General features: G+C 40.0%; 1 protein-coding gene across 2 annotated transcripts in view; it reads left to right on the forward strand.

Moving 5' to 3' along the window:
- Positions 1–21,422, forward strand: part of LOC140342912 (transcriptional regulator Kaiso-like) — a 28,895-nt gene extending 7,473 nt beyond the window's left edge. For both annotated transcript variants that reach the window (XM_072429275.1, XM_072429274.1), the window contains exon 2: positions 15,583–21,422. In XM_072429275.1, coding sequence (XP_072285376.1) covers positions 15,585–17,582 — 1,998 coding nt within the window. In that variant the 5' untranslated portion in view covers positions 15,583–15,584 and the 3' untranslated portion in view covers positions 17,583–21,422. The remainder of the gene's footprint in view (positions 1–15,582) is intronic.
- The last annotated feature ends 4,151 nt before the right edge of the window (positions 21,423–25,573 follow it).

The following is a 25,573-nucleotide window of genomic DNA, read 5'->3' on the forward strand; positions in this document are numbered from 1 at the left end:
TCTTAATTCTGGAGAAATTGGGGTTTGAGGTAAGATGCAGACAGATATGTGTAACAGAGCAGGCAGCACATTTTGCTAGGTAGAGATTTATGTTCTCATAATGCCATAGTAATTACATTTTAAAAAGGTTTAGCAACAAGTATCCCCCACTTGCACCTACAGTTTCAGGTTCCTATCCCTCAAGTTAATACAACCAATGGTTTAGGAGGTCTGAAGCTTTGAACACAGCGAGTTGTTAGGCTGCAGAATATGACAAGCAACTTTTACACTCACATAGCGATCACACTGCGCTGCCGATGACATTATTACACACTGCGGATAAACGTCACAGACAGTGTTTTTATATAGAATATGGGCAGTGATGAGAGGGGGTCACTGTCTGTCTTGTCCCTATCTGATATCACATGCATGATGCTATTAAAGCATTGCCACATTTTTAACATTATATTAAAGAGTGACTTTATTATGTAATGGAAAAATGTGCTTTTTTTGTTTTTACACTTTTGTGGAGAGGACCTCTCCCCTTCAGTCTTCACTTCCATTTCGGTAAAGACCGAAGGGGAAATCAGCAGCCTCCTGGGATATCTGCACTGCTCCTTGTGTGCATGCATCTTCAGAGGATTTCTTATAATGTAATAAAAGTGTTTAATCTCATGCATGTGCAGTGCAAGGCAGCATTGGACGTACAAGTGAGCATCAGAGAAAAGGTGGAAGCTGAGCCAGCATGGGCCTGCTGGGCTAATTTTGTAAAAGAATCAAGTGAAAAAAAAGTTTTCACAAAAGTTCACTTTACCTAAATATAGACACAGGAGCACATCTGAAGTACGGCTGAATTCACACCGGCAGTAAGGTTACATTTGTCCATTCCTCATCCCAGGAACCACTGCTGCTTAAAAAACTTCTAGCTCTGAAAAAGCACCAGCGCCTGTTACCAATCCTAGGTGCCCAGCACTTACCGCCTGTTACCCATCCTAGGTGCCTAGCACTTATGGCCTGTTACCAATCCTAGGGGCCTGGCATTTATGGCCTGTTACCAATCCTAGGTGCCCAGCAGTTGCCAGAAGTCACTTAGAAGGGGTAAATGTTTTTTGCTGCTAATATGAGCTAAGCCTAACTTGTTACACCACATTCATTTTACTATTACACTAATACAACGGATTACACTCTTAAAACTTAGAACACTAGTAAGTTGGGTCACAATACATGGCATAGGACAGTTGTGGCAAAATACATAGAATTGAAAAATTAGATATACTAACGGGGCAGGCATTACAAAGTTGTAACAAATAATTAGGAGAAGGTAGAACACTGAAACAATAAGAGGTTACTGGATACCCGAGGCATAAACAACTTGGAGCACTAAATTTGCCGTGTTTTGCCACACCCCCTTTTTTTACCACCCGGTTACAGCTTCCTACCACCCGGCTGAAAAAAATTTCTGGGGAGAACACTGATCTTAATGCCTAGATAGGTGATTGCTTTGGGTTTGCACATGAAGTCAAAATTAGCTTTGAGTTAGGTGACTATATTTGGGGGCAGTGAAACATTTAGGGCCTCCAAATTGGCTCTCTTGAGTTTGACCTGAAACCTCCTGAAAAGGTGCTCAACTCTTTAAATAGGTTGGGCAAGGAGATGAGAGGAGAAGTTATATACATTAAGGCAGGGGTGTCAAACTCAAATACACAGCCGAAATTAAAACATTAGACTAAGTTGCGGGCCAAACTTGAAATTTATGGAAAAAATTGAGGCAGTTTTTCCTTCTCATTTGATATAAAACATTTTCATATGAAAACAAAGAGGTTTTGCTTAACATTCAATCTGGAACGAGCCCATATTAGAGAAAGAGGCCTAAGAATTTTTTTTTTTAATTTTATTTAAGAACAAATCTTATGCCTCTTTCTCTATTTGTAGCCTTCTGAGTTAAGTTTCAATGGTAACCTTTTTGCACTGACTAAAAATAATAATTTTCTTTTATGAAAAACTGCATATTACTGCATGCTTTTCTCATGTGTGCTTGTTTCTTCTGTTTTACTTTGCCAGAGAATGCAATGTGAAACCAAATGAATTGCTGCATTCATTTGGTTTCACATTGCATTCTGTGGCACAGTAAAACTATTTTTATAGCTGATATTCCTGATAATAATCCTGATAATTCCTGATTATTGAACTCACCTTTCAGTATAAACTTTGTGGGGTCTATGCATAGACATGAGTAGATATTACACTACAATTCCCGGCATCACTTGCCCCTTTAAAATGCAGGGCCACGCACAGGCAGAGAGGCCGCTGGTCTAAAGACAGGAGTGATGCCGTGAATTGTGGTAGCAGCCTATAGTCTTCGCCTATAGCAGCCCCCGCTCAGCTTCGGGAGACTGGTTGCATCTCCCAGCACTCAGTTGTCCCCAGGACTTGGTGCGGTGCACAAGGGTCTGGAGATAGAATCGTGCCCGAGGACTCTGAAGGTTGTGTAGTTATAGGGGGAGGCATACAACTACACAACCTCTACAGTGTTCTCCCCAGAAATTTTTTTCAGCCGGGTGGGGGGGAACTGTAGCTGGGTGGTAAAGTGGGCGGGGCTAGACATGGCAAATTTGGAGCTCCTAGTTATTTATGCCATTGGTATCCATTAACCCCTGCTATTGTGTTAGTGTTCTACCTGCCCCCTATACTTTGTTCCAACTTTCTAATGCCTGGCTTGTTAGAATATACAATTTTTCCATTTTTTCCATTTTTTTTGTATTATGCCCCAACAGTAAAGTGCTGTGTATTTTAATCCAACTCCCTAGAGTTCCATGTTTTATTAGTGTAGTCCCTTGTTAGTAGTGTAATATTGTGATCAATGTTGCTTAACAAATTAGGCTTAGTTCACATTAGCAGTAAAAAAAATGCCCCTTCTGAGTGACTACTTCTTGGCAACTGCTGGGAAACTGGGATTGGTAACCGGCTGTAAGTGATAGGCTTTTCAGGCCTTGCAGTTTTTCAACCAGCAGTGGTTCCTGACGAGAGGGAAGTGAGGGTTAAAACGCAGCAAATGCAACCTTACTGCCAATGTGAATTCAGCCTATCTTCAGATGTTGCCTCCTAGTGCTTTACCTAGATAACATAAAGAGCATCATGCATGTGATCGCAGATGGGGGCAGGACAGCCAGTGCCCTTCTCACATCACTTCCAAAAACTATGATAGCTGTGTGTGTAAAGTCTGCTTGTCAGATTCTGCAGCCTAACAACTCATTCTGTTCAATCCTTTAGATCTCCTAAATTGTTGGTTGTAATTACCTAAAATTTTTAGGGTACACAGGGGACTCTTATAGCTAAAATATGGGGATCACGAGTTTAAAAGCTTGTGGAAATTGAAGATTTGGGTTGCTGTTTTAAGGAAAAGTGCACCTAGAAAGAGCCCAAAATTGAAAATGCAAATTAAGGACCCCCGGGGCCACTTACAAAGCAAGAAGCATTGGGGTGGGCCCTCTAAATATTTTTCCTACCTTTCACCAAACTATAATTGCCCTTTCTGCTTCTGTTCTTTGAACCCCAATTTATCGGGAATGGGGAGGTGCAGGAAACTGAAAATGTAGGTGCAAGTGGGGAACAGATGTATAAACCCCTAAAATTTCATTAGCATGGCATCATTAGAACACAAAAACCTCTGCCCATCGAACTGTCCGCTTCCCTACCTTGAACCCCAGTTTCTCTAGAACAGAAAGGTGCAGATAAACAGAATCATAGGTGCCAGTGGGGGACACTTGTGGCTAACACCCCCTAAACTTTCATCTCCATGGAATCATTACATAAACTTTGCCCATCAAAACAGGCTGCCCTGTTACCCATGACTTACCCTACCAGTACCTGAACACCAATTTTGTTTTGATGGGCAGAGTTTTTTATGTTCTAATGATGCCATTGTGATAAAACTTCAGGAGGTGTTATCCACAGACGTTCCCCACACATTTTCAGTTTCCTACACCTCTCCATTCCAGATAAATCGGGTTTCTAGTGTTAGAAGTGAGCAGTAATTTGTAACAGGGCAGTGTGTTTGCCATAGTAATAAATTTAGTGGGGGGGGGGGGGGTTATCCAAAGGTCTCCCCTCTCTGCACCTACATTTTCGGCTTTATACACCCCACCATTCTAGGGAAATTGGGGTTCAAAGAAGAAAAGCAGATAGGGTAACATAGAATGACAGTTATAGGTTTGTGAGAGATAAGTATAAACTTGCTCCTTTCTATGTAAATGGCCCCGGGGGTCCCCAATTTGCATTTTTAATTTAGGACTCCCAAGGCGCACTTGCTTTAAATACTGCAACCTTAATGTTATATTTTCACAAGATTTTACAATTCAGATCCCCATATCATGAAATTTGTAAAAGCTGGGGTGCTGAAATTGTGAATGATGCTGACTATAAGTGTTTCCTGTGCACCCTGAACATTTTAAATCATTATGACACACAGTTTAGGGGATATGAAGGTTTCTACACAAGGAGCGGTAAGGCTGAGGAATGTGACATGCAGCATTTATACGCACACTGCTCTGATGACACACGCCCACTGGGCGGATACATTGTTTACACAATGTGGGTTTGTTTTTGTTGTTTTCCAAAAGACTCGGCACATGAGCTGGGGGAGGAACAGTCTGTGTCCCGATCTCTTCATAGCTGTGCTGTGCTCTTCTCACTCCGCCCGGATCTAATCAGCAATCAGCTCTTATCAGCTGAGAACCTAGTGAGTAGAGCAGCCTAGCCTCTCCTGTGTCCATTCAGAGCTGCTGAAAATGTGCCGGGCGATATAATCACAGCGGGTGGGTGGCTAGCCCCCCAAAAACGGGCTGGGGAAAACTATGCTCTAGAGTCCTCTGGCGCGATTCCAAAATTAAGAACACGGGACTCTTTTTTTAGGGTCACTGACTCAACTGATCCCCTCCCCAAAACCAGCGAAAGGCCTAATTCCAGACTATTTCTCCAAATCGCCTCAAAAGAGGCAAACCGAGAAGTAATAAACCTATCCTCCCATCAATTGACTCCTTTAGAAGAAGAGGTCCTAAAATGGGACTATCATTCTGTCCATCTAGCCAACTAAATAATGTTGAAGTAATTAAAGATGTTTATCTATTCGCTAGGAACCGAACACTAAAACTTATGTTTGATACGTCCCTCTGGAGTTGGGAACAATTTAAAGATTTCAAAATTAACGATTTTAGAACCCTAAAAACTCTACAAGAGCTATATCTAGAAAGTAATCTGCCTCCTGATCAACTCGACCTAGCTGCCATACCCAATAAAACCCCCGTTACTCAAAAAATAGCTACCAAACGCAATAAATCCAATCTTTTTTCCCCTCCCTGACGTACAATACTCACGCTCAAACTTTTGTAAACATAATCACTAAAAATTCTTGATCTAGACCCTAGATCCCCATCTCCATATTTAAATATATCTATAGAACAACAACAACAAGCTCTTAGGAATCTACACAACAAACTCATTACTCTAAAACCAGCAGACAAAGGCGGAAACATTTGTTGTTATGGATAACTGCCAGTATGAACAAATGTGTTTGGACATACTAAAATACACAGAATGGTATAAGATCATCTGTGAGTCTGACATCAAGTACTAGGATGAGTATTATTCATTTATCAACAACACATATACATCTGGTATCATTGATAGTCAAAAGATTTCTTACTCCTAAAACATCCAGTTATACCTACATTTTACAGTCTGCCCAAAGTCCAAAAAAACCTGACAGCCTCCAGGATGTCCAATTGTGGCAGGAATTGACTCTTTATCCTCCAGGGCTAGTGATCTGGTGGACACATACCTAAGACCACATGTCATTGAACTACCATCCTAAATAAGAGATACTATTCAACTACTTCAAACTTTACATGAAATGACAGTTCCCCCAAATACACTTTTGGTTACTATAGATGTCGAAGCCCTGTATAGTAGCATCCCTCATTCCAGGGGATTGGAAATTTATAGCAACTGTTCTCCATACTCCTAACACTCATCACTAACAGAACTGATCTCATCTTTTTAAAACATCTACTACGCAGCAAAATAAGACTACCTAATATTACCTGCTTTAATGTACATCATCAACTCATACATCAAATAATTAGGGGACACTGGAACATCTTAAATACTGACCCAAATATAAGCTCTATAGTTGGTGACAAACCCTGTTTCACATACAGAAAATCAAACCACCTTAGTGTCAAGCCACTATATCTCCCAACCTGTTAATACAGCCCAACCTAGAATACATGGCACATTTAAATGTGGCTCATGTAATCAATGTGATTGGATTAATGAAAACCAAGCACTAGTACTACCCAATGGTGCGGTACACAAAATCAAATATCATGTAAACTGTCAATCCTCAGGAAATATATTTCTCATCACATGCTCATGTCAAAGATTTTATGTTGGGAAAACAAAAAGACTATTAAGGAAACGCATATACGAACATTTATTCAATTAGGAATGGCAAAATGACAACCCCAAAAGGTTACCACGTTGGCGCCGAACACAAGTTTGATACCCACTGCATTATATTCACTGCTCTTGCTACCCCCAAACCCAAGGGGGGGGGGGTGACTTTGATAAACAAATTATTACAAGCAGAAACCAAGTGGATTTTTTTCTGCTAAAGGCCAACCATTTCCCTGGCCTGAACAATGTTTTAAACCGTTTCTTTGACAACACATTCCTTTATTCATTACTCCTTATTACCATCAATTAGCCATGTATTAGTCTGGTTATTCACTGTTATAAGTATTTTCTGTTGCATATTTAGATATATAGCAAATGAATGCACTATGTACCTATGAATGTACCTATTCTGTTCCCATGTCTTCTTTTTGATATCTGTGAATGTTATAATTTCAGGTTAATGTTCTACTTGGTTGTTTACGTATGTACAACTCAAAAAGATTAATATGCTGTACCATACCAATATCTATATATCAGGTTTTCCTGTTCCTCCTCACATATGTCACCACAACACATACACTGAAAGAATACTTGCATTCTTTCTTCAACCAGGGGGGAGGGTGCCCCCCTCTCGCCCCACTTGCAGGGATGGGGGCACCCGTTTATGAATGGGTGCTTCCTTGTGTGGGGGGGAGGTCCCTGACACGCCGTGCTATATACAGAGACGGCGCCAGGGGCTTCTCTTGCTCCTCTGCATGCATAAACCAGCACATACATCTGCCGAAAGGAAAACCTCCTGGAGATCACTGAAAAACTACAGGTCTGTTTAAGGCTAGCAACCCCTTATCTTTGACATTTGCGCCATCTACTGATGATCTAATTATTAACAATTCATTTTAGATATCTCCACTATATCTTATAGTGCAGTTAAATCAAGCTGCACAACAGACCATGTAAGTCACTTTTACAATTTACAATATTTATGAAAATCGTTATTATAATTATGAAGTGTATGTTTATTTGATACATTCTGTAAGAATATCATCACCCTCTTATAATTATGTGGAAAATCTGTTTTGACCATTGATATGTAAAAAAATATCCTGTATGTTTAGACCCAAAACTGTTCAATATTATTTACATTGTATATGTTTACACATTTAGATATTATAAATGCATGCGTACAAATTCGCAGAACTGCCTCTACCCCTGAAGAAGCCGAAAACAGGCGAAATGCGTTGGGTATAACGGTTACTATGAACTGATATGTTGTCCTGTACTACAACAAACTTTGGATTTACTTGTGCGCATAATGTTAGACGATGTATGTATAGTGCCCCCTAGGGCCTGAACTACACCACACGGGACCATGACTCCAATGGTGGTTCACCAGAACTGATTGATGTATTGCTATTTATGAGATGTATCATTGAATACAATACTTTTTTGTTTGCCAAAAAACCCTTTCTTCCACTTATTCTTTACAATTTTAGAACTATCTTTGGACTCGGTTCTTCATGGAGCATCTGGTAGAAGCTATGAAATGCTTCCAAGACCAATTGTGGGTTTTGGGATAATCTTCCAGCGCCCAGCTTGATTTTTGAAAGCGCAGTTGTTTGTGCCCTAGGATTTAGTTTATTTGCGAGGAGTGTGCCAGATTTGTTGCCCCAAGTGAAAAATTTATGTCTGGCCCATCTCAGTGTCTTTTCTGCCTTGGTTGTGAGGCAGAGGTTTAGTTCTGTGCGCAGGACTTCAGTTAGATAGCCTATATCTATGTGGAGATTCTGCTTATGTTGTAGTTGTAACTTGGATAGTTGTTGTTTTTGGTCAATGAGGAGTGTGGCTTGTTTTTTAGGTTTGGTACCCAGTGATATAAATTTTCCCCTAATATGGCTTTATGGGCCTCCCAATTAGTAGAAGGTATAGTATTGAGTGGGTCATTAAATCTTAAAGTATTCTTTTTATTGATTACCAATAGTCTGGCAGTGGGTTGGGTCACTCAAAATAGATTCATTAAGTGATTTCAATGCGATTTAGAGTTTTTGGAGCCTAGGCCTGATAGGCAGAAAAGTACCGGATCATGATCTGGAGGATGCACGCTGATGTGAGGGAAGGAAGGAGTGATGAATGGAGGAATGCATGATCTATACGTTCCAGTATTCACTCACAGCTCACTGTTTGACTGGTGAAACAAGTGGCTTTGGAAAAAAACAGGACTCTGATATTGTACATTTGGGTGTTGTGTTTGTTTGACTGTCAGTTTTTGTTTTATATAGCTTGTTTTTCCTTTTTCCTTGCTGACCTCTAAGGGGGAGTAGTCAAGGTTTCACAGGTGATTTGAGTTCCTGGCAGACTCACCTTGAGCTTGCTCACTGTTTGACTGGTGAAACAAGTGGCTTTTTAAGTGGAGTTGGAAAACAAAAGTAGTTAAATCCTTACAGTAACCACAAACTGTAAGTAAACTTTTATATCTCCTTGTAAACAAACAAACATTGTAACTGGGAAAGTGAGTGGTAGCAAGATGGAAGGTTTGGTTCAGTGCACAGTCTGCCTTATGTGTGCACAAATGGAGTAACAGCTCCTAGGTGAATACCGCTTTGTCAGATGTGAGCAAGTCGCCTTTCTAGTATCTTGCATTGGAGAGCCAGAGAAGCGCATTGCAACACTGAAGTCACTGGATCACCTTCAGAGGGGTCTCCTGCTCACTGAGCAGGCAGGTAATGGCTTAGATGTGGAGGGTGGAGAGGTTAATTAGGATGAACATGTAGGGAGTTGGGTTAATGTAACTAGAGGGAGTGTTAGGGGCTCCCAGAAAAGGAAAGCCAGCCCTGTGTTTGAGCACCCCAACATGTTTGCAAAGTTATGTGGAGATGTGCAGGTTGTTAGATCCAGTGGTGGTAACTCTAGATGTTACTGCTACCCCTAACAGCTGGGAGAGCAGCACATCTAGTAGTGGTGGGGAGGGAAACGCAGGAAGGAAAAGACAATTGGTAGTCATAGGGGATTCTATGATCAGGAGGCTGGATAGAATACTTTTGTCACCCGGGTCCCTTCAACCGAATGATATACGGTGTACCTAGTGCAAGGGTTCGGCAAGTGGTGGACCGAGTGGACAAATTACTGGGAGGGGCCGAACAGGACCCAGCTGTCTTGGTCCATGTTGGAACCAATGACAATATAGATGGAAAATGGAGGATCCTTAAAAATCAGTTTAGGGAACTAGGTTTCAAGTTAAAGAAAAGGACCTCCAACGCTATTTTCTCTGGAATATTGCTGGTGCCATGCGCAACACAGGAAAGGCAGAGGGAGCTTAGACAGCTAAACGCATGGCTTAAGTCCTGGTGCAAAAGTGAAGGGTTTGGGTTCATAGAACACTGATATAAAGAACACAGAAGGGTAACAACATATATATTTTGTATTAGTGATAACTTCTCATAATACATAACAAAACAGTGATTGGTAACCACTGGAGACACCACTCCTGATCATTACCATTTCAGCCTTGTAGGGGCACTAGACAATGAACTACTAGCAAAAATATACAACATTATCCAAGTTATATCACACATACTGACAATGGTGTCGCAAACGTAAGTAAGTTACCCAACGCATTTCGCCTAATTACGGCTTCTTCAGGGGTGTCGTAACGTTTTGGCGAGGTTGAGCACGATTATTTAGCAGTATCTAGGTTAACAATAAGTATAAATTATCAGAATATCACAATAACAGCAATGTATCGAAGTGCAGTATGTTTTCCTAATTCACTAGATATACACCTGAAATCATTTTATCCAATCATATCCAGAGATATTCAATTGTACTGTGTTTCTAAGCAGAATAGATCATTCAAATCGACCATGATTTTTGCATCATATTGAGGTGAGCATATACTTCAAATAAATTATAAACATAATGATGTATAATCAAATTTAAATCATCATATCAACAACACTTGTTGTCATACAATAAAGGAAAAGAAGGCAAGATAACTTACATGTTTCTTCGGGATATATCATTTGTTGTGTGTATATCGTCTGAAGGGACCAAGATCCCAAATGGACCCGAAGTATGGGAAAAGCATTTACCCTGAGTTAAGAGGCTTTTTGGTTAGGCACCCCAAAGGTAGGGCCCACAGAGAAACCTACAATGATGTAAATATAAATAAAGTAATAAACAACTAAATTGCGGCATAGAGAGTTCAAGATTTGTGGGTATTAGTTCTTTTGCATAGTAATAATAATGAAAGGTTCAAGTTGTAGCTGTTAATTGTTGTACATAGTAGTAGACAGTAGATATATAGTGATCATAGGTAGTAAATTATTGGTAAGCAATCGATTCCATCATAAGGAAACAACATGAAAGAAATATCCATAGAAATATATATATATCCCTTCCATCTGACCCACCCTCTACAATACCACCAATACTTATGAAACATAAGAAATCTACATACTTTCCTCCCATTTCTTATAATGCTCACATACAAACATTTGTTAATGTATTGACAACTTCCAAGATACAATTCCTACCACTAATTTTAATTACGCACAGAAACAGGCACTTAAAAATATGCAGAGTAATCATAACATTGCTATTAAACCTGCCGACAAGGGTGGAAGCTCTTTATAGCAGCATTCCCCATGATAAAGGCATCCGCACAATAGCCACTATTTTATAGACAAGTGATGTGTCACTTCATGCTTGTTTTATTCATCCTGCTCTCTCTTTGCCGTCACTACTCCCTGTACTCCCCAGTCTGATAACTCATTGTCTCTCTTCTCCTTCACTCTCCTTATTTCTCTTTCTGTGCTCCTGCACCTTTCTACTCTACTGATACTCTCTGGTGACATCTCACCCAACCCTGGTCTCCCACACAGCCTCCACTTTCCATATACTCTTACCAGGACACTCCCTTCTCCTAACCTCATCCCCATTCACCCTACCCATAAGTCCTTACCCCCTCTCTCTGGCAGTCTATGGAATGCCAGATCTGTTGAAAAATACTCCCCCTGCCCCCCTCTCCGCTCCTCCAATGACCTACTAATGACTTCCTCACTCATAACCTCATCACATGCACGGCTCCAAGACTTCTCTGGAGCTGCCCCAACTCTCTGGAATGGTCTTCCGCGTCCTTTTCGGCTTGCTCCTACTTTCTGCTCATTTAAAAGAGCGCTCAAAACCCATTTTTTCAAACTTGCCTACCCATCTTCTTCTGTCTTTTGAAACCATCACTACTTCCTACCACTACATATCTCTCATCCTATTGTGTGTTAAATTCCCCCACCTACTAGATTGTAAGCTCTTCAGGGCAGGGTCCTCTCCTCCTATATCACTGTTTGTATTAGTCTGTCATTTGCAATCCCTATTTAATGTACAGCGCTGCGTAATATGTTGGCGCTATATAAATCCTGCCTAATAATAATAATGCTTATAACCAATTTATTTTATCGCTATTACGTTACATCCTTACCCGTATACCTTCATCTTCAATAATGTGACGTACTCACAAACTCGGGGAGTTGCGATGGGGACAATGTGTCCCCCATCATATGCTAATTTGTATCTGGGTGATTGGGAGAAAAACCTTTTTTCAAACGCCAAATTCTCCCCCTTTATTCCCTACATCCAACTCTGGACCCACTATATTGATGATCTCATCATTTGGTCGGGTCCCCATCATCTGGTTGAACACCTATATGAGTGCATACAAACTAATCAATATAATCTTAAATTTACCTTTTGCGCAGACCCCTACAACATTCCTTTCCTTGATATCAATTCTCATATATCTGAAGATTCTTACATTCACACCTCCCTATATAGAAAGGAGACGCCGGGGAATACGATATTACATAGTAATAGCGCACACCCCAAATCTCTAGTAAAAAGCATCCCATACAGCCAAATACTTAGAATCAGATGGAATTGTACATCTTATCATGGAAGCGCAAGCACTAACTGAAAGACTACTAACAAGGGGATATAGTAAAAAACTTCTCATAAAGACCTTTAACAAAGTACGCATCCTCGACCGCAATATTCTTATTCAGCAAAAACAAGGACCTTCTTTCCACACCAAGCCTAAAATTCCTATTTCAAGATTCAATCAACATCATCAAAGTGTTCCAAGAATGATTTCTAAACACTGGAATATCCTCACATCTAATCCCAATATTCGCACTTATTTGGGCACCAAACCTTTGATTACTTATAGAAAGACAAGTTCTCTGAGAGATTCTCTTGTGTATAGTCATTACACCTCATACAAAGATATGGAACTGGACCCTAAACCCCATAGTACATATCCATGTGGACAATGTAGCTGGGTTCACAAAAATTCTACATTAGTACTTCCTAATGGTTCTACACACAAACTCAAATACCATGTCAACTGTTCATCACCAGGGGTCATATACCTCATCTTATACTCTTGTGGCAAAAAACGCATTTACGAATATATATATTCTATTAGGAATGGAAAAATGGTCACACCTTTTAGTTTCCATGTTGTAATGGAACACAAATTCGATACCAATTGTAGCAAATTTACAGCCTTGGAGAAAATTACCCCTAACACTGGAGGGGGTGATTTTGATAGTATTCTTCTCCAATGTGAAATGAAATGTATTTTCACCCTAAGAGCAAACCATTTTCCAGGACTAAAGGAAATGTTTAGCTTCAAACCATTTTTACACACTTGATTCGGTACAACTTGGATACTTACAGTCTAGGATTGTTATTTTTACTATGTCTAGAATTATACTGTATACTGTCTTATAGGGTTTTATATCTGAGATATGTTTATTTCCCTAGTGGTTGAACTTGATGGACTTTGTCTTTTTTCAACCTAACCTACTTTGTAACTATGTACGTGAGTATTGTTTGTGTGGAGAGAAGTAAAATGTGTAATCCCTGGTAGATGGATTGTGCTCCCTCCATGCATCCATCCATCCATGCATTTGATCTAGGGCCAAGTAAGAGTCGCCCATCGAAATCAAGGCCCCTTTAATAGAAGGGGAAATTTTATTAAACATTTCATGGGAAAAACTAATTTGACCAGAAGTAGGAGCGTAATAACACACTATAGAAATTAGGGACCCGCCCAAGTTTCCTACTACCATCACAAAGTGCCTATCATGGTCTTTGAGTTCAGTGTGAAGAGTGAATCAGACCGACTTGGAAAACCCTAACAATTCCTCCCTTTTTTTTTTCTTTTTATATATATATTCCTTGGCATAGTCTAAATACATCAGTGGAAAGTTTCTATGGAAAAGAATCAGAGAAATGAGTTTCCTGTAATGCTAAAACATTATTTTCATGGCATTGGTATGGAATGCTTTAGTCCTCCTAACTGGGGAATTGAGCCCTTGCACATTATTAGCGAGAAAAGTTAAGCCTTGATTAGCCATTGTCATTACAGAGACTTGTTGAAAAGCTGAAACCTGGACTAATATGTGTAGATTCCATAAATTACCTGTTAAAAACTTGACTGACCTGTCCATTATCAGATGGACCAAGGAGGGAACCAAACAGACAGACATGGGGAGGGGTGTGCTTTAAAAAACATAATACTATTTTCAAAAAAACTCTTGGCAAGAAACAAAACAAAAAGGGTCAGAAAATCTGACCAAAATGGGAGCAGGATATGCATAACTAGCATACCAAACAGAAGTGAAGGAAAAAGACGGGTTTTAAGTGGCAAAAATTGTATATATTTAGCACACACAAAAAGTATCCACTTGTTCATAATAAAATTCCCAAAAATTGCAGTAAATATTGAACAAAACTGAATTGAAAGTAAGGCTTCCTTGAGTGCAATATTCCAGGGAGTTTGCCTCTATTACTAGACAATCAGTTGCCTGGCTAAATGATGAGAAAGGTGAAGATACTTAAAATCTCTAACCCGACGCGTTTTCACCAGTGGGCTTCATCAGGGGATGCATAGAGAATGTCAGACCAAACAAATGTGGCTAGTTTGTATGGTTAAAATGCACTTCAATAAAAAGGATCACACTTTGGTTTAAAAAAAAAAAAAAAAAAGCAGGTAAGGTAAATGGTATTGGCAGGATGAGAAATCATCCAAATGCCAGTCCCAAAGAAGTGAAGTTTAATAGTGCAGTATGAACAGCATTAAAAACACTAGAGGTTTTATTTCGGATTACACGTGCGTGATCTTAAGTAACTATGTAAATGTAAATAAGTTAATGTAAATAAGTAAATATGTTTCTATGAAGTAAATAAGATCAAACCACGTGTCAATAGAAGATTATTGTATAGCGTGACATCCCGCTCACCTCACAGAATCTGTTAAGGTTGGGAATAAAGTCTACTTGTATTTCGTATTGGTAACACTACTATTTGTAAAGGCTTACTGCTTGGCTGTTCTATGGAGGAGGGGCGCAAGCAGGATTGATATAATTGGCAGTGGTATAGGTTTTTAGTGATACAATGCTGCTGATCCCAGGGAACACCTGTACTTACATTAAATTGTCATCCAACTTATTATGAATGATTTATTGGCTGCGAGTGTAAGCGTAGCGTAAAGCTGAAGTTCAGTTTTAGGTAGTCACTGGAAGATGGCAGCTGATCTGAAAGGTTCAGTGACTTATAATTTGCTGCTTACTACTAAGACAGACTGACTGTAATCTGTATTATTCAGAAGTTTGTACATCAATGTGGCATTTTGGTTTTAGGAAGTTGTTGTTGTAATAAATTTACTGGTGGAGGTATTTAAAAAAAACAAAAAAAAAAAAAACAAAAAGCTGGATACTTCTAACCTTTCCATCTTGGCAGTATTTGAGAGCTTAGTAGCATTTTTTAGTGACCTTTTAATTTGTAGCACTCAAAACTAATATAGGGACTCTTTAGATGCTAATAAACAGTCTAAGAAAGTGATTACTTACCTCTCATCTCCAAATTGCACTTTGTTGTAAGAAATCCTCTGCTAAAGTGTCCTTGTTGCAAACAGCATGAGAGAAGTATTTTTTATGTTTACAGGACCACAGTTTACTATCGGATTTAGTTTTTGACAGAATCACTTTGTGTTGTTGTTTATCCTTTAAATATTAAAATCAAGTTGTATAACATTGGACTGTTCAATGTTAAACTAACACTTTTTTTTTTTTTTTTTTTTTTTTTTTTTTCCTTCAGACATGGAATCAAAAAAATTGATAACTGCCACAGATACCCAATACCCTGGCTGTCTGCTCCAGGCTTTGAATGACCAGCGACTGCAGGGCTTGTACTGCGATGTTACGATCATCGTAGAAGATCGCAAGTTTAGAGCTCACAAGAACATTCTTTCTGCATGCAGTACTTATTTCCACCAACTCTTCACTGTCGCTGGGCCAGTTGTAGAGCTGAATTTTATCAGAGCGGAAATATTTGCAGAAATACTTAACTATATTTACAGTGCCAAAATTGTACGTGTCAAAAGCGACATGTTAGAAGCGTTAATAAAGTCTGGAAAATTGCTAGGAGTTCCCTTTATAGCAGAACTTGGAATCCCTCTGTCACAAGTAAAAAGTATATCTGGTGGCGGTCAAGACAGTAATGCTGATCAGTCAAAGACTGATGAAAAAACACAAAACACAACTAGTTCAACATTGACCAAAGCCCTTGGAGTCTCTGTACTACCTCTTTCAGATACATTTACTTTATCCACTAATTCGGATGTTGAGTCTAATGACAAAGATTCTGATGATGATGTGATCTTTTGCTCTGAGACTTTTGCACCCCCTAAAAAACGTGTTCCAGAGAAAAAGGAACCCGTGACACCTCCCATTCCTGCTAGTAGTAATCTGGCACCTGATGCAAAGAAACTTACTCCAAAGGTTGGCCCACAAGAAGTTAACCAAGATATCAAACCGGCAGTCCAACTTCCTGCAAAACCAACTGCATCGGTTTCAAATGTTACATCATCTTCTCCTCCTGCTAATGCAAATTCAAATGCACCAACTTCGAATAAACCTTCAAATCCTAGCAATCCTATGCCTCAGCAAAACTCTGACATATCTGTTGTTCCAGTCCAGAATTCTTTAGATACTACCCCTTCTTCTGCTGCATCTACACCACCTGAGAAGCCAGTTACTACTAATCAAACCCCTCTGAAACTGCAGCCAGTTGGTGTGGTTCATCCCAAATCAGAGCTGATCTTGGATGCAGATTGTATCTTATCCCCTCCTCTATCTTCAGTCATCTCTGTAGGCCAGCCTACAATTACCCCCAAGACAATATCTTTTGATGGAGTACAAAAGAAACAGGTGGTTACTGTCAGCCCTGGATCTTCATCAAAGCCTGGAGAATTCAAAATTAAAATTGCCGATGTTGTTTCTGGGAGCAGTAAGGATTCCTCTGAACCTCGCCGAATAATGGATGGCAAGAAAATAATAACATTGGACACGGCTTCTGAGATTGAAGGCCTTTCAACAGGTTGCAAAGTTTATGCAAATATTGGGGAAGATACATATGACATAGTGATTCCTATCAAAGATGACCCTGAGGAAGGCTTATCCAATCTCGACGAAGATGGCTTTCCAAACCGCAAAAAAATGAAACTGAAACATGATGATCACTATGAGCTTATAGTGGATGGAAGAGTCTATTATATTTGCATTGTGTGCAAGAGATCCTATGTTTGTCTTACTAGTTTGCGAAGACATTTTAACGTTCACTCTTGGGAAAAGAAATACCCCTGTCGTTACTGCGAGAGAGTTTTTCCACTTGCAGAATACCGAACAAAGCATGAAATACACCACACAGGCGAGAGAAGATATCAGTGCTTGACTTGTGGTGGTTCCTTTATAAACTACCAGGTCATGGCTTCACACATAAGATCAGTTCATAGTTTGGACCCTGCTGGAGATACAAAACTTTACCGTTTGAACCCGTGTAAGACATTACAGATCAGGCAGTATGCATACGTAAGCGACAATAAAAGTAATGTACCCGTCATCAGTGATGGTGGAATTGTGTATGACAATGACCCAGATAAGTCACAACATGATTCTGAAGAGGACCACTCTAGCAATGGGCCAAAGCCTGTGAACTGGGACGATATATTCCTTCAGCAGTCTAACCAGGGCATGTTTAAACCAAGTACATCTGAAGAAAGCACTGAATTTGAGTTTGTTATACCAGAATCCTATTAAAACTTCCACAAGTCAAATAAATAGGAACATACATACAGACTTTTAGATATTTCACAAGTAATTATCGGTTTGTGTTTCAAGTATACAGGTAATATAGCCTGTAAAGATGCATCATTTTTAGTTTTCACTGCATTACAAACATTATGTTAGGGCATCTTGAACATGCAGTAAAGCAGGAATTGACAAGTAGCCTTTCCAGGTATTCCTATGTAAGGCAACAAAAAAGTATCATGTATTTATGACGATTTTATGTTTCAAATGTGCCACTGAGGTGTTTCCAGTATGTTTAGACTTACAGTTTGGGCAATTGGTTATGAATACTGTACTTATGTCTGCACTTTAAAAGTTCATCCAGTTGGCGATTTGGTGTGATATTTAGCAACTGTGTGTATTACGTTTTTCAGACATCTGGCTGGAGAATATATTAGTTATGGCAGACCACTGAAGGTTAATAATCAGAGGTTTTACAATCTCCTAATTGTATATGGATATTTTGTAGGAGCGAATGCAATGCAACTTTCAATTCAAATATATCATTCAATCTGGAAATAAGTATTTCAATAAATATTCTTAATAAGATACACAAACACATAAATCAATGTTCACAAGCTGATCAGAACGGACTCTGCTTAACATTGGATTCTCTTGAGAGATGATCTTTGTTTTCACACATTTTATCAGAGTACTTTGGAAAGCTTTGGGTTAAACTAATTACTTTTACTAGAATTACCAAGAAAGACAGTTTTAAGCAAACTAAATAATTTATTAAATTCTGCAGATAATATGAGAATTTTATGTATCATTTCTAAATGCTATCACTAAAGAAGTATAAATTGATATTGGACTTTGAATGCCCCAAAGAACAGAAAAGACAGTGCTATGTATATCAGAAGGTGATAAAACAATAGGTATATCAAAACCATCTAGCAAGGATACCACTTGATGTACATCTAATCCAGTCACCCCATCCGCTCCATATCTACTTTAGAGGAAGTAAACTAGAGTGCAGTCGATCGGTCCGGAAGTTTCTTCCATCGGGTCCTGCGTCGTCCCGGCATCCGTCTTCGGGCCGTTGCTTAAGGTACCGCCATCTTCTCCTCTTCTTCCGTGTTCTTCACCCGACACAGGCGCAAGATCAGGTGACGTAGTTTAGGGAAAAAAAACTTGCCGCTCTCGCTCTGCATGCTTGAGATCAGCTTTTTTTCCCCCCTTTTGACCAAAGGGCTCCTGCGCATGCCCAAGTTCCTCGGGCATGCGCAGAAGGAGCACCCAAGAGTCTCCCGGGATGCGTGAAGGAAGTATCCCGGGAGGCTGTCCGCTCCTATTCATTCTCGATCGTCTAGGCGATTGGTAATTTTTACCTTACATAAAAGGGGTTGTCTACCCTTTTATATAAAGTAAAAATTCTCAGTTTAGGTACGCTTCAAGCCTTGCATAAGCCGAGGTTGAAATATCTGTATAAAGACAATTTCAAAGTGCTTACCAGTCTTACATATGTGACAATAGTTTGATTTCCAGAGAATATCTGGTCCAGGTTTCATAGAATTTCTTTTATTCTCAACCACGTTAGATGCCTTTACATATCTGACCAATTCCTCTCTGAGCTTGGTGGCTTGGTTGTTTTTTTTGGTAACTTTTTATTAAAGACTTTTAACATAAAAAGAAAAAAAACAGGAATTTATAAAAGGCTAAACAAAAACATCAGATGTTACTTGATTCAAATTGATGTCATAACATACAAAGTATAAACAGCAGGAAGTAAATATAATTGAATAGTAAGCGGGCTATGGGGGTGACCGTTTTGGGTTATTTGAACCCTCTTACCACACCCATCATTATGCAACCTTTACTTTATCTGCATCAACTGTGGTAAATGTGGGATCCTATGTAAGGTCCACTATAGTTTTGTTGTAACACCTGGTAAAAAAAGAGCTTCTGGTTCGCCTGGTTATTTATAAGAATAAATAGAAGAGAAAGAAGAGATTGGTAAATAAAAGGAAGAAAAATAATCTAGGTCCAAGTGAGCAAACCTATAGGAATGATAGGGGAAATGTGGGTGTTCAGTGTCATATACCACTTGAAAGAACTGCCTGATCCCAAGGGGCCCATATCTTCTTAAATGTCTCCCAACAAGTGTTCCATTAGCCGGACGTCTCCTACACAGGTTCTCAATTCCATTATAGAAGGCAGAGGCAGGATGATTTCCAGTGTATCGCAATAAGGCATCTGGCTGCTGTAAGAATATGGGCCAAAAGGGCCTTTTTAGGTTTAGAGAGTTCTTTTAAGGAGACATTCAGCAAATGGATCACTGGGAATAGTCCAGTGGGGGTTTCCATTATTCTGATAAGGATTTTATTAACCCCAGACCAATAGGGCACTAATTTTGAGCAACTCCATAAAATATGAAAAAGGGTTCCTACGTGAGAACCACATCTCCAACATAATTTGCTACTGGATGGGTATATGGCATGAAGCTTGTCGGGAGTGTAATACCAGTGCATGAGAATTTTATAGGCGTTTTCCCTATATAGTGTGCACACAGAGCCCTTATGTGTTTTACTTCATATAACCTGCCCTAATTCTAGGGGGAGCTCCCTACCTAGTGTCGCTTCCCATTTAGTCATGTAAGCATGTTTGATAAAAGGCAGCGCAGGTTCGGTGGTCGATATCCGTTAAATCCCCTACGAGAGGGGCCACCTGCACATACACGCTCAAACAATGTGGGTAGTCAGAAACCAAAATTTCTAGTGAGAGTTTGGGCATAATGAGGGATTTGCGAATAACTAAATAGCTGAGGAAGAAAACTGAAATTTGGACTGTAAATCCACAAAGGGCAACAACTCTCTGGTAACAGGAGAAAAGGTTTTTTTCTGAACTGGCTGCAGGCATTCCATTCCTCCTACTATCCACCAAACGGTATCTTTACTATTCCTATTTACTATACTATTTTCTATTTATGGTAGCCTTTCAACTTTATGGACAATTAACCCTTCCATTGCTGGCAAGTCCTTTACAAATACCGATAGACTTGATTAATTTACATTGGCAGTGACCAAAAAATCCTGATATGATTTTCAATATACTTTTCATGGATTCAATATAAAATCTAACTCTCAATATTTCCTGAAGAAGCCAGAGGTTGAAACGCATCGGAAAATGAGACGCTTCATATGAAAATTTTATACGAACAGTTTCCGGTACACTCTGTTGGTCGTTAATCATGACTCCTAACATAGAAGTAATATGTCTAGCTGAGAACGTGATTCTGTGAAACATTTAGTAAACTTTCTTGTTCATTTGCCATAAAAGCCACTTCATTTTCTCCTTTGTACTGAATATTTTGATTAGGCTTGGTATATCAATGAAACTTTTGAGTAGGATTCTTTTTTTCCCCCCTTTATTTTTGACTCATTTCCAACTATCTAAATATATTTGTGCAGGTGAAAAATACATCCACACTCTGTTGCATAACTGACCCTTACTTTCCATTTTGTTTTTATTTCCCAGAAGCCTAGAACATTGAAACAAACCCAAGGCTTTTCAGCACAGCATTCCAATAAGCTTGTTATGTATAGAGAAATAAAATGGTGTCAATATGCCTGGTTGCTCATCATATAGTTACTGGTTACCCTGGAGTGCAAAAAAACAGCTGTATGTGTTTTAAAAAAAATTAGGTTGTACATTTTCTTTTTTTTTTATTTAATGTTTCATTTGTACCAAAAATTTGTATATATTATCTTTTGTACAGCTTTTCCTTACTTTTTTTTCTTAATGTTGTGTGCTTTTCACTAACCTTTGAGACTTTAGAGCTTTCTATGGCAAAATAAACTTTTTTTTCAATCTGAATTGTGTTGCGTTTATTTAAATTGCATTATTTTTTTTTTCAAAACAAAAAACTTTTATTTAATAAGTACAGAAAGGAAGACACATTTACCTACAGACTTTCAAAATAAGGCTAGCATGTGTAATGTGGCCTCCCTCAAGTCCTTTATTGTGTTAGCAGGGTCACCGATAAGAATGGAAGCTTGAGCAGCCCAGCATTGCAACCAGGTACTGCATGTTTCAGAGAACAGAACAAGACTTTTAGCTTCATCAGCTGTCCTTGCAAACAACAGCTTCCTTGCTTCGGGGCCTTCTAATAGACATGGAATTGTAAAGCAACCTTTTTTTTTTTTTTTTTTTTTTTTTTACTTAGGTCTGTATATACAAACATAGCTTAAAGGTAATTTGTTCTGAGGGAAAAGAAAAAAGACAAGACATCAGATTTTTTGGGCAAAATAAATAATTTAGTATTCATGTTTTAGATACAAACAACAGATCCTGATCTGTCTTAAATCGGGTATATACAACAGATCCTAATTTTCATCAAATAGGGAATAGTAACATTGTCATCAAAATGTGGCCCAGTAGGGCGCTAGACATTAATCATCTGGCAATCGTTCATACAGAATAGGACAGTGTACAGTAAAAAATACGTGGACCTGTTGGTATCTGACGCATTTCGCCCGGTAGAGTCTTCCTCCTGGCAAGTACAGGATACAGTCTAGGTATATTACAAACTTGATGGTATTTCAAGCAATATATGTATATATGGGACTTTAAAGGCATATAAATTCAACAATTCTCAATGTTCACATTAATTTTTGTGCATTATTTGATTTTGGTATATGTAATTAATTTGATGACCCAAAAAATATTCTAAAAGTCTTTAATGAAAACACAACAGCATGTATATAAACATCCATGCTCTCTTTAGCATGCCAGTAACAGAGACATAATATACTCGACGTGTTTTCATGGGTCAACTTCAAGAGGAGAGAACAGAATTGAACCATGTAACCAGGGTTTCCTTAATTGGACAGCTGGGAGGCAGAAAGAGCTGACACAAACAATGTGAGGGATAAACCCATAATTAAACTCCAAATCCACCTTATTTCCATGCAGATTATCATGTGCATCCAAAATCGCCTTAGTTATACAGCGCCTTTTTCACTATATTGTATCCAAAACCACTTTAGTATGTCTGTTAGTGGCATGCATAAGATGCATGCATGTTTATATACATGCAGACTTTTAGATTATTTTTTTTGGTCACATCAAATTAATTACCAAAACCAAATAATGCACATAAAAATGAATGTGAACATTAAGAATTGTTGAATCTTTATGCCTTTAAAGTCCCATATATACATATATTGCTTGAAATTACTAAAGTGTTTATTCACGTCAGGGCATGGCATGTGTTAAGTTGCATGTAGGGAATTTTTGATAAATTAAATATACAAACGTGATGGTATTATAACGGCTGAGAAACAGGACAAATAATGCATGATCAAAACAATAAATCAAGTATGAATAGGCGTCACAGATAAACAACTATTTCATAGTTTAGCATATCATAATTCCAATAAATGTATAATCTGTATAGGTGTCACAGTGCCGCAGGGCAGGATGGTGGACCCTCTGTCATTAGCTCAGTTGGTACAGACGTGCGTGGGGAGTCTAAGCAGCTACCTGGTCTTCACCAGAGCCTCTAGAGGGCTGCAGGCAACTGCCAGGTTGTGGCCCCCGTGAACACAGAGGCAAGTGACTGCTGACAAACAGGAATCAAGTGAGCTGCAGGAATGTAAGGCAGAATCAAGGTCAAACAAGCCAGAGGGCAGGGCAGGTGGCAAGCGGGAGTAGTCAAAGATCAAAGCCAGAGTTGGTACACAGGAAATCCGTAGCTGAAGGCGCAGGCAGAAATCACAGGAACCTGGAGAACAGCCTAAGGGAACTCCTTGTTCAGGCAACTTCCTGTTGCCAGTCCCTTTCTTTTACAGGGAGGTACAGGTGATGGATGGGAGCTATGTGACCTGCTGGCATCTTCCCTACCACCAGAGGGAGTGCTGTAGACGAGAGGTAGGTGGTGTTCACATCTCCACCAGCAGAGGGTGTGCGTCTGCGGAACACTCTAGTTCTCTGTGGTATGTGAGCAGCTGACTGGGAGTCACATGATCTGGACCAGAAAGTGAGTCGAGGAGTTGATCCCTGACCAGAGTTGGTGCTGGCAGCAAGGTAGCGCAAGTTGGGTCACACTGAAGGGGGTACAGATCCCCTGGTCCTGTGGGCCTCTGTGACAGTACCCCCCTCTCTTAGGGCCCAGTCCCCTCCGGGTTTTTTGGGGATTTTTAAATGAAAACTCTTGAGAAGAGGAGCATGAAGATCCTTTAGAGGGATCCAGGAACGTTCCTCAGGGCCATAGCCCTTCCAATGGACTAGGTACTCTAAAGAACCCGGATAAGTCTGGAATCTAGGATCTGCTCAATCTCATACACTTCTTCCGAGGCAACACAAACGGGGCCAGAAGGTCTAATCTTGGAGAATCTGTTGAAAATGACTGGCTTGAGAAGTGATATATGGAAGGAATAGTGAATCTTCAAGGATGGAGGTAGTGTTAACTTGTAAGTGACTGGATTGATTTGTGACAGAACAGAAAAAGGGCCAATGATGGGAGGTAGCATTCTCAGGCAAATATACTTGGTGGAAAGCCATACTTTGTCACCTGGAGAAAAATGAGGTGCAGGAGATCTCTTCTTATCAACCCATTTCTTGTAGTTTACAGAAGAGCATTGCAAAGTCACGTGAACCTTCCTTTCTCCAAACCTTCTGAATGTGATCCGCAGGTACAACAGGTACGTCGGAAGAAGGGACTGGAGAAGGGAGCCTGGGGAGACGACCAGAGATAATAAAGAGGGGGCTCTTACCCATGGATTGGTTGGAGCCGTTGTTGTGGGCCAGTTCAGCCCAAAGCAGAAGGTCAGACCAGTTGTCTTGCTGGGAGCTGAGATACATGTGGAGATACTACTCTACGCACTGATTTATTTGCTCCGTTTGCCAATTAGATTAAGGATGGTAGGCAGACGAAAAGTCCAATTTGATCTCCAATAGTGGAAAGAGGGCTCTCCAGAAGCCGGATGTGAATTAGACCCCCCGATCCGACACGATGTAAGATGGCAATCCGTGCAGACAAATTACTTCTTTAACCTCCCTGGCAGTCTGATTTATATAAGTATTTTTAAATCTCAGAATGGTACAGATTATTTTAAATTTCCCGACTGGTCCTGCCCCCCCAGCCGCACGCTCACACGTCCCATGCCTGCCCGACATCTAAGTTCCCTGGCCTCGCGTCCCCATTGTTCACACGCTGGGGACGCAGATGCCAGACAGGCATCGCCAAGCAACACAGAGGCCGAGCGGGTATCACTGGAGGATGCCGCGGGTATTACTGGAGGACGCTGTGGGCACGTGGGGACCAGGTAAGCTTTCCAATCCCATTTACAACAAGGTTTTGTTTTGTCCATGGTGACCAGCAAACCTGGAGATATGTCCCCATTGAAAGACCAAAGGGCACTGGCCCTTTTTAACAAACAACTTCGGGCTTGGTCAGGGTTCAAGGGTTGAGCAGTCTGCAAATACTGCAGATTCTTGTGATCTGTGTAAATGGTCACTGGATGTCGAGCTCCTTCTAGCAAGTGGCACCATTCCTCCAGGGCAGGCTTGACTGGGAGTAACTCACCTTCACCAATGGAGTAGTTCTGAGGGGGAGTGAACTTCTTGCATTCTTCTGTGATAGGACTGCACCAACTCCGACAGAAGGAGCGTCCACATTTAAAAAGAGGGGCTTAGAGGTGTCATGGCGAACCAAAACAGGAGTTGACGCATAGGCCTTCTTCAGTGATTGAAAGGCCTGGAGTGCTTCCGGTGACCAGACCCTACAGTTGCTCCCCTTCTTGGTCATAGAAGTTATTGGGGCAATTAATGTAGAATAGTTTTTAATGAATTGCCGATAATAATTTGCAAAGCCAAGAAACCTCTGAATTGGTTTTAGCCCCAGTGGTTGTGGCATAGCTGGAAGTTTATCGGGATCCATATGTAAACCCTCTTGTGAGACAATGTACCCTAAAAATGGGACCTCAGAGAGCCCAAACTGCCATTTCTCCAACTTGGCA

Source organism: Pyxicephalus adspersus, chromosome W, assembly GCF_032062135.1.
Source record: "Pyxicephalus adspersus chromosome W, UCB_Pads_2.0, whole genome shotgun sequence".
NCBI lineage: Eukaryota > Metazoa > Chordata > Amphibia > Anura > Pyxicephalidae > Pyxicephalus > Pyxicephalus adspersus.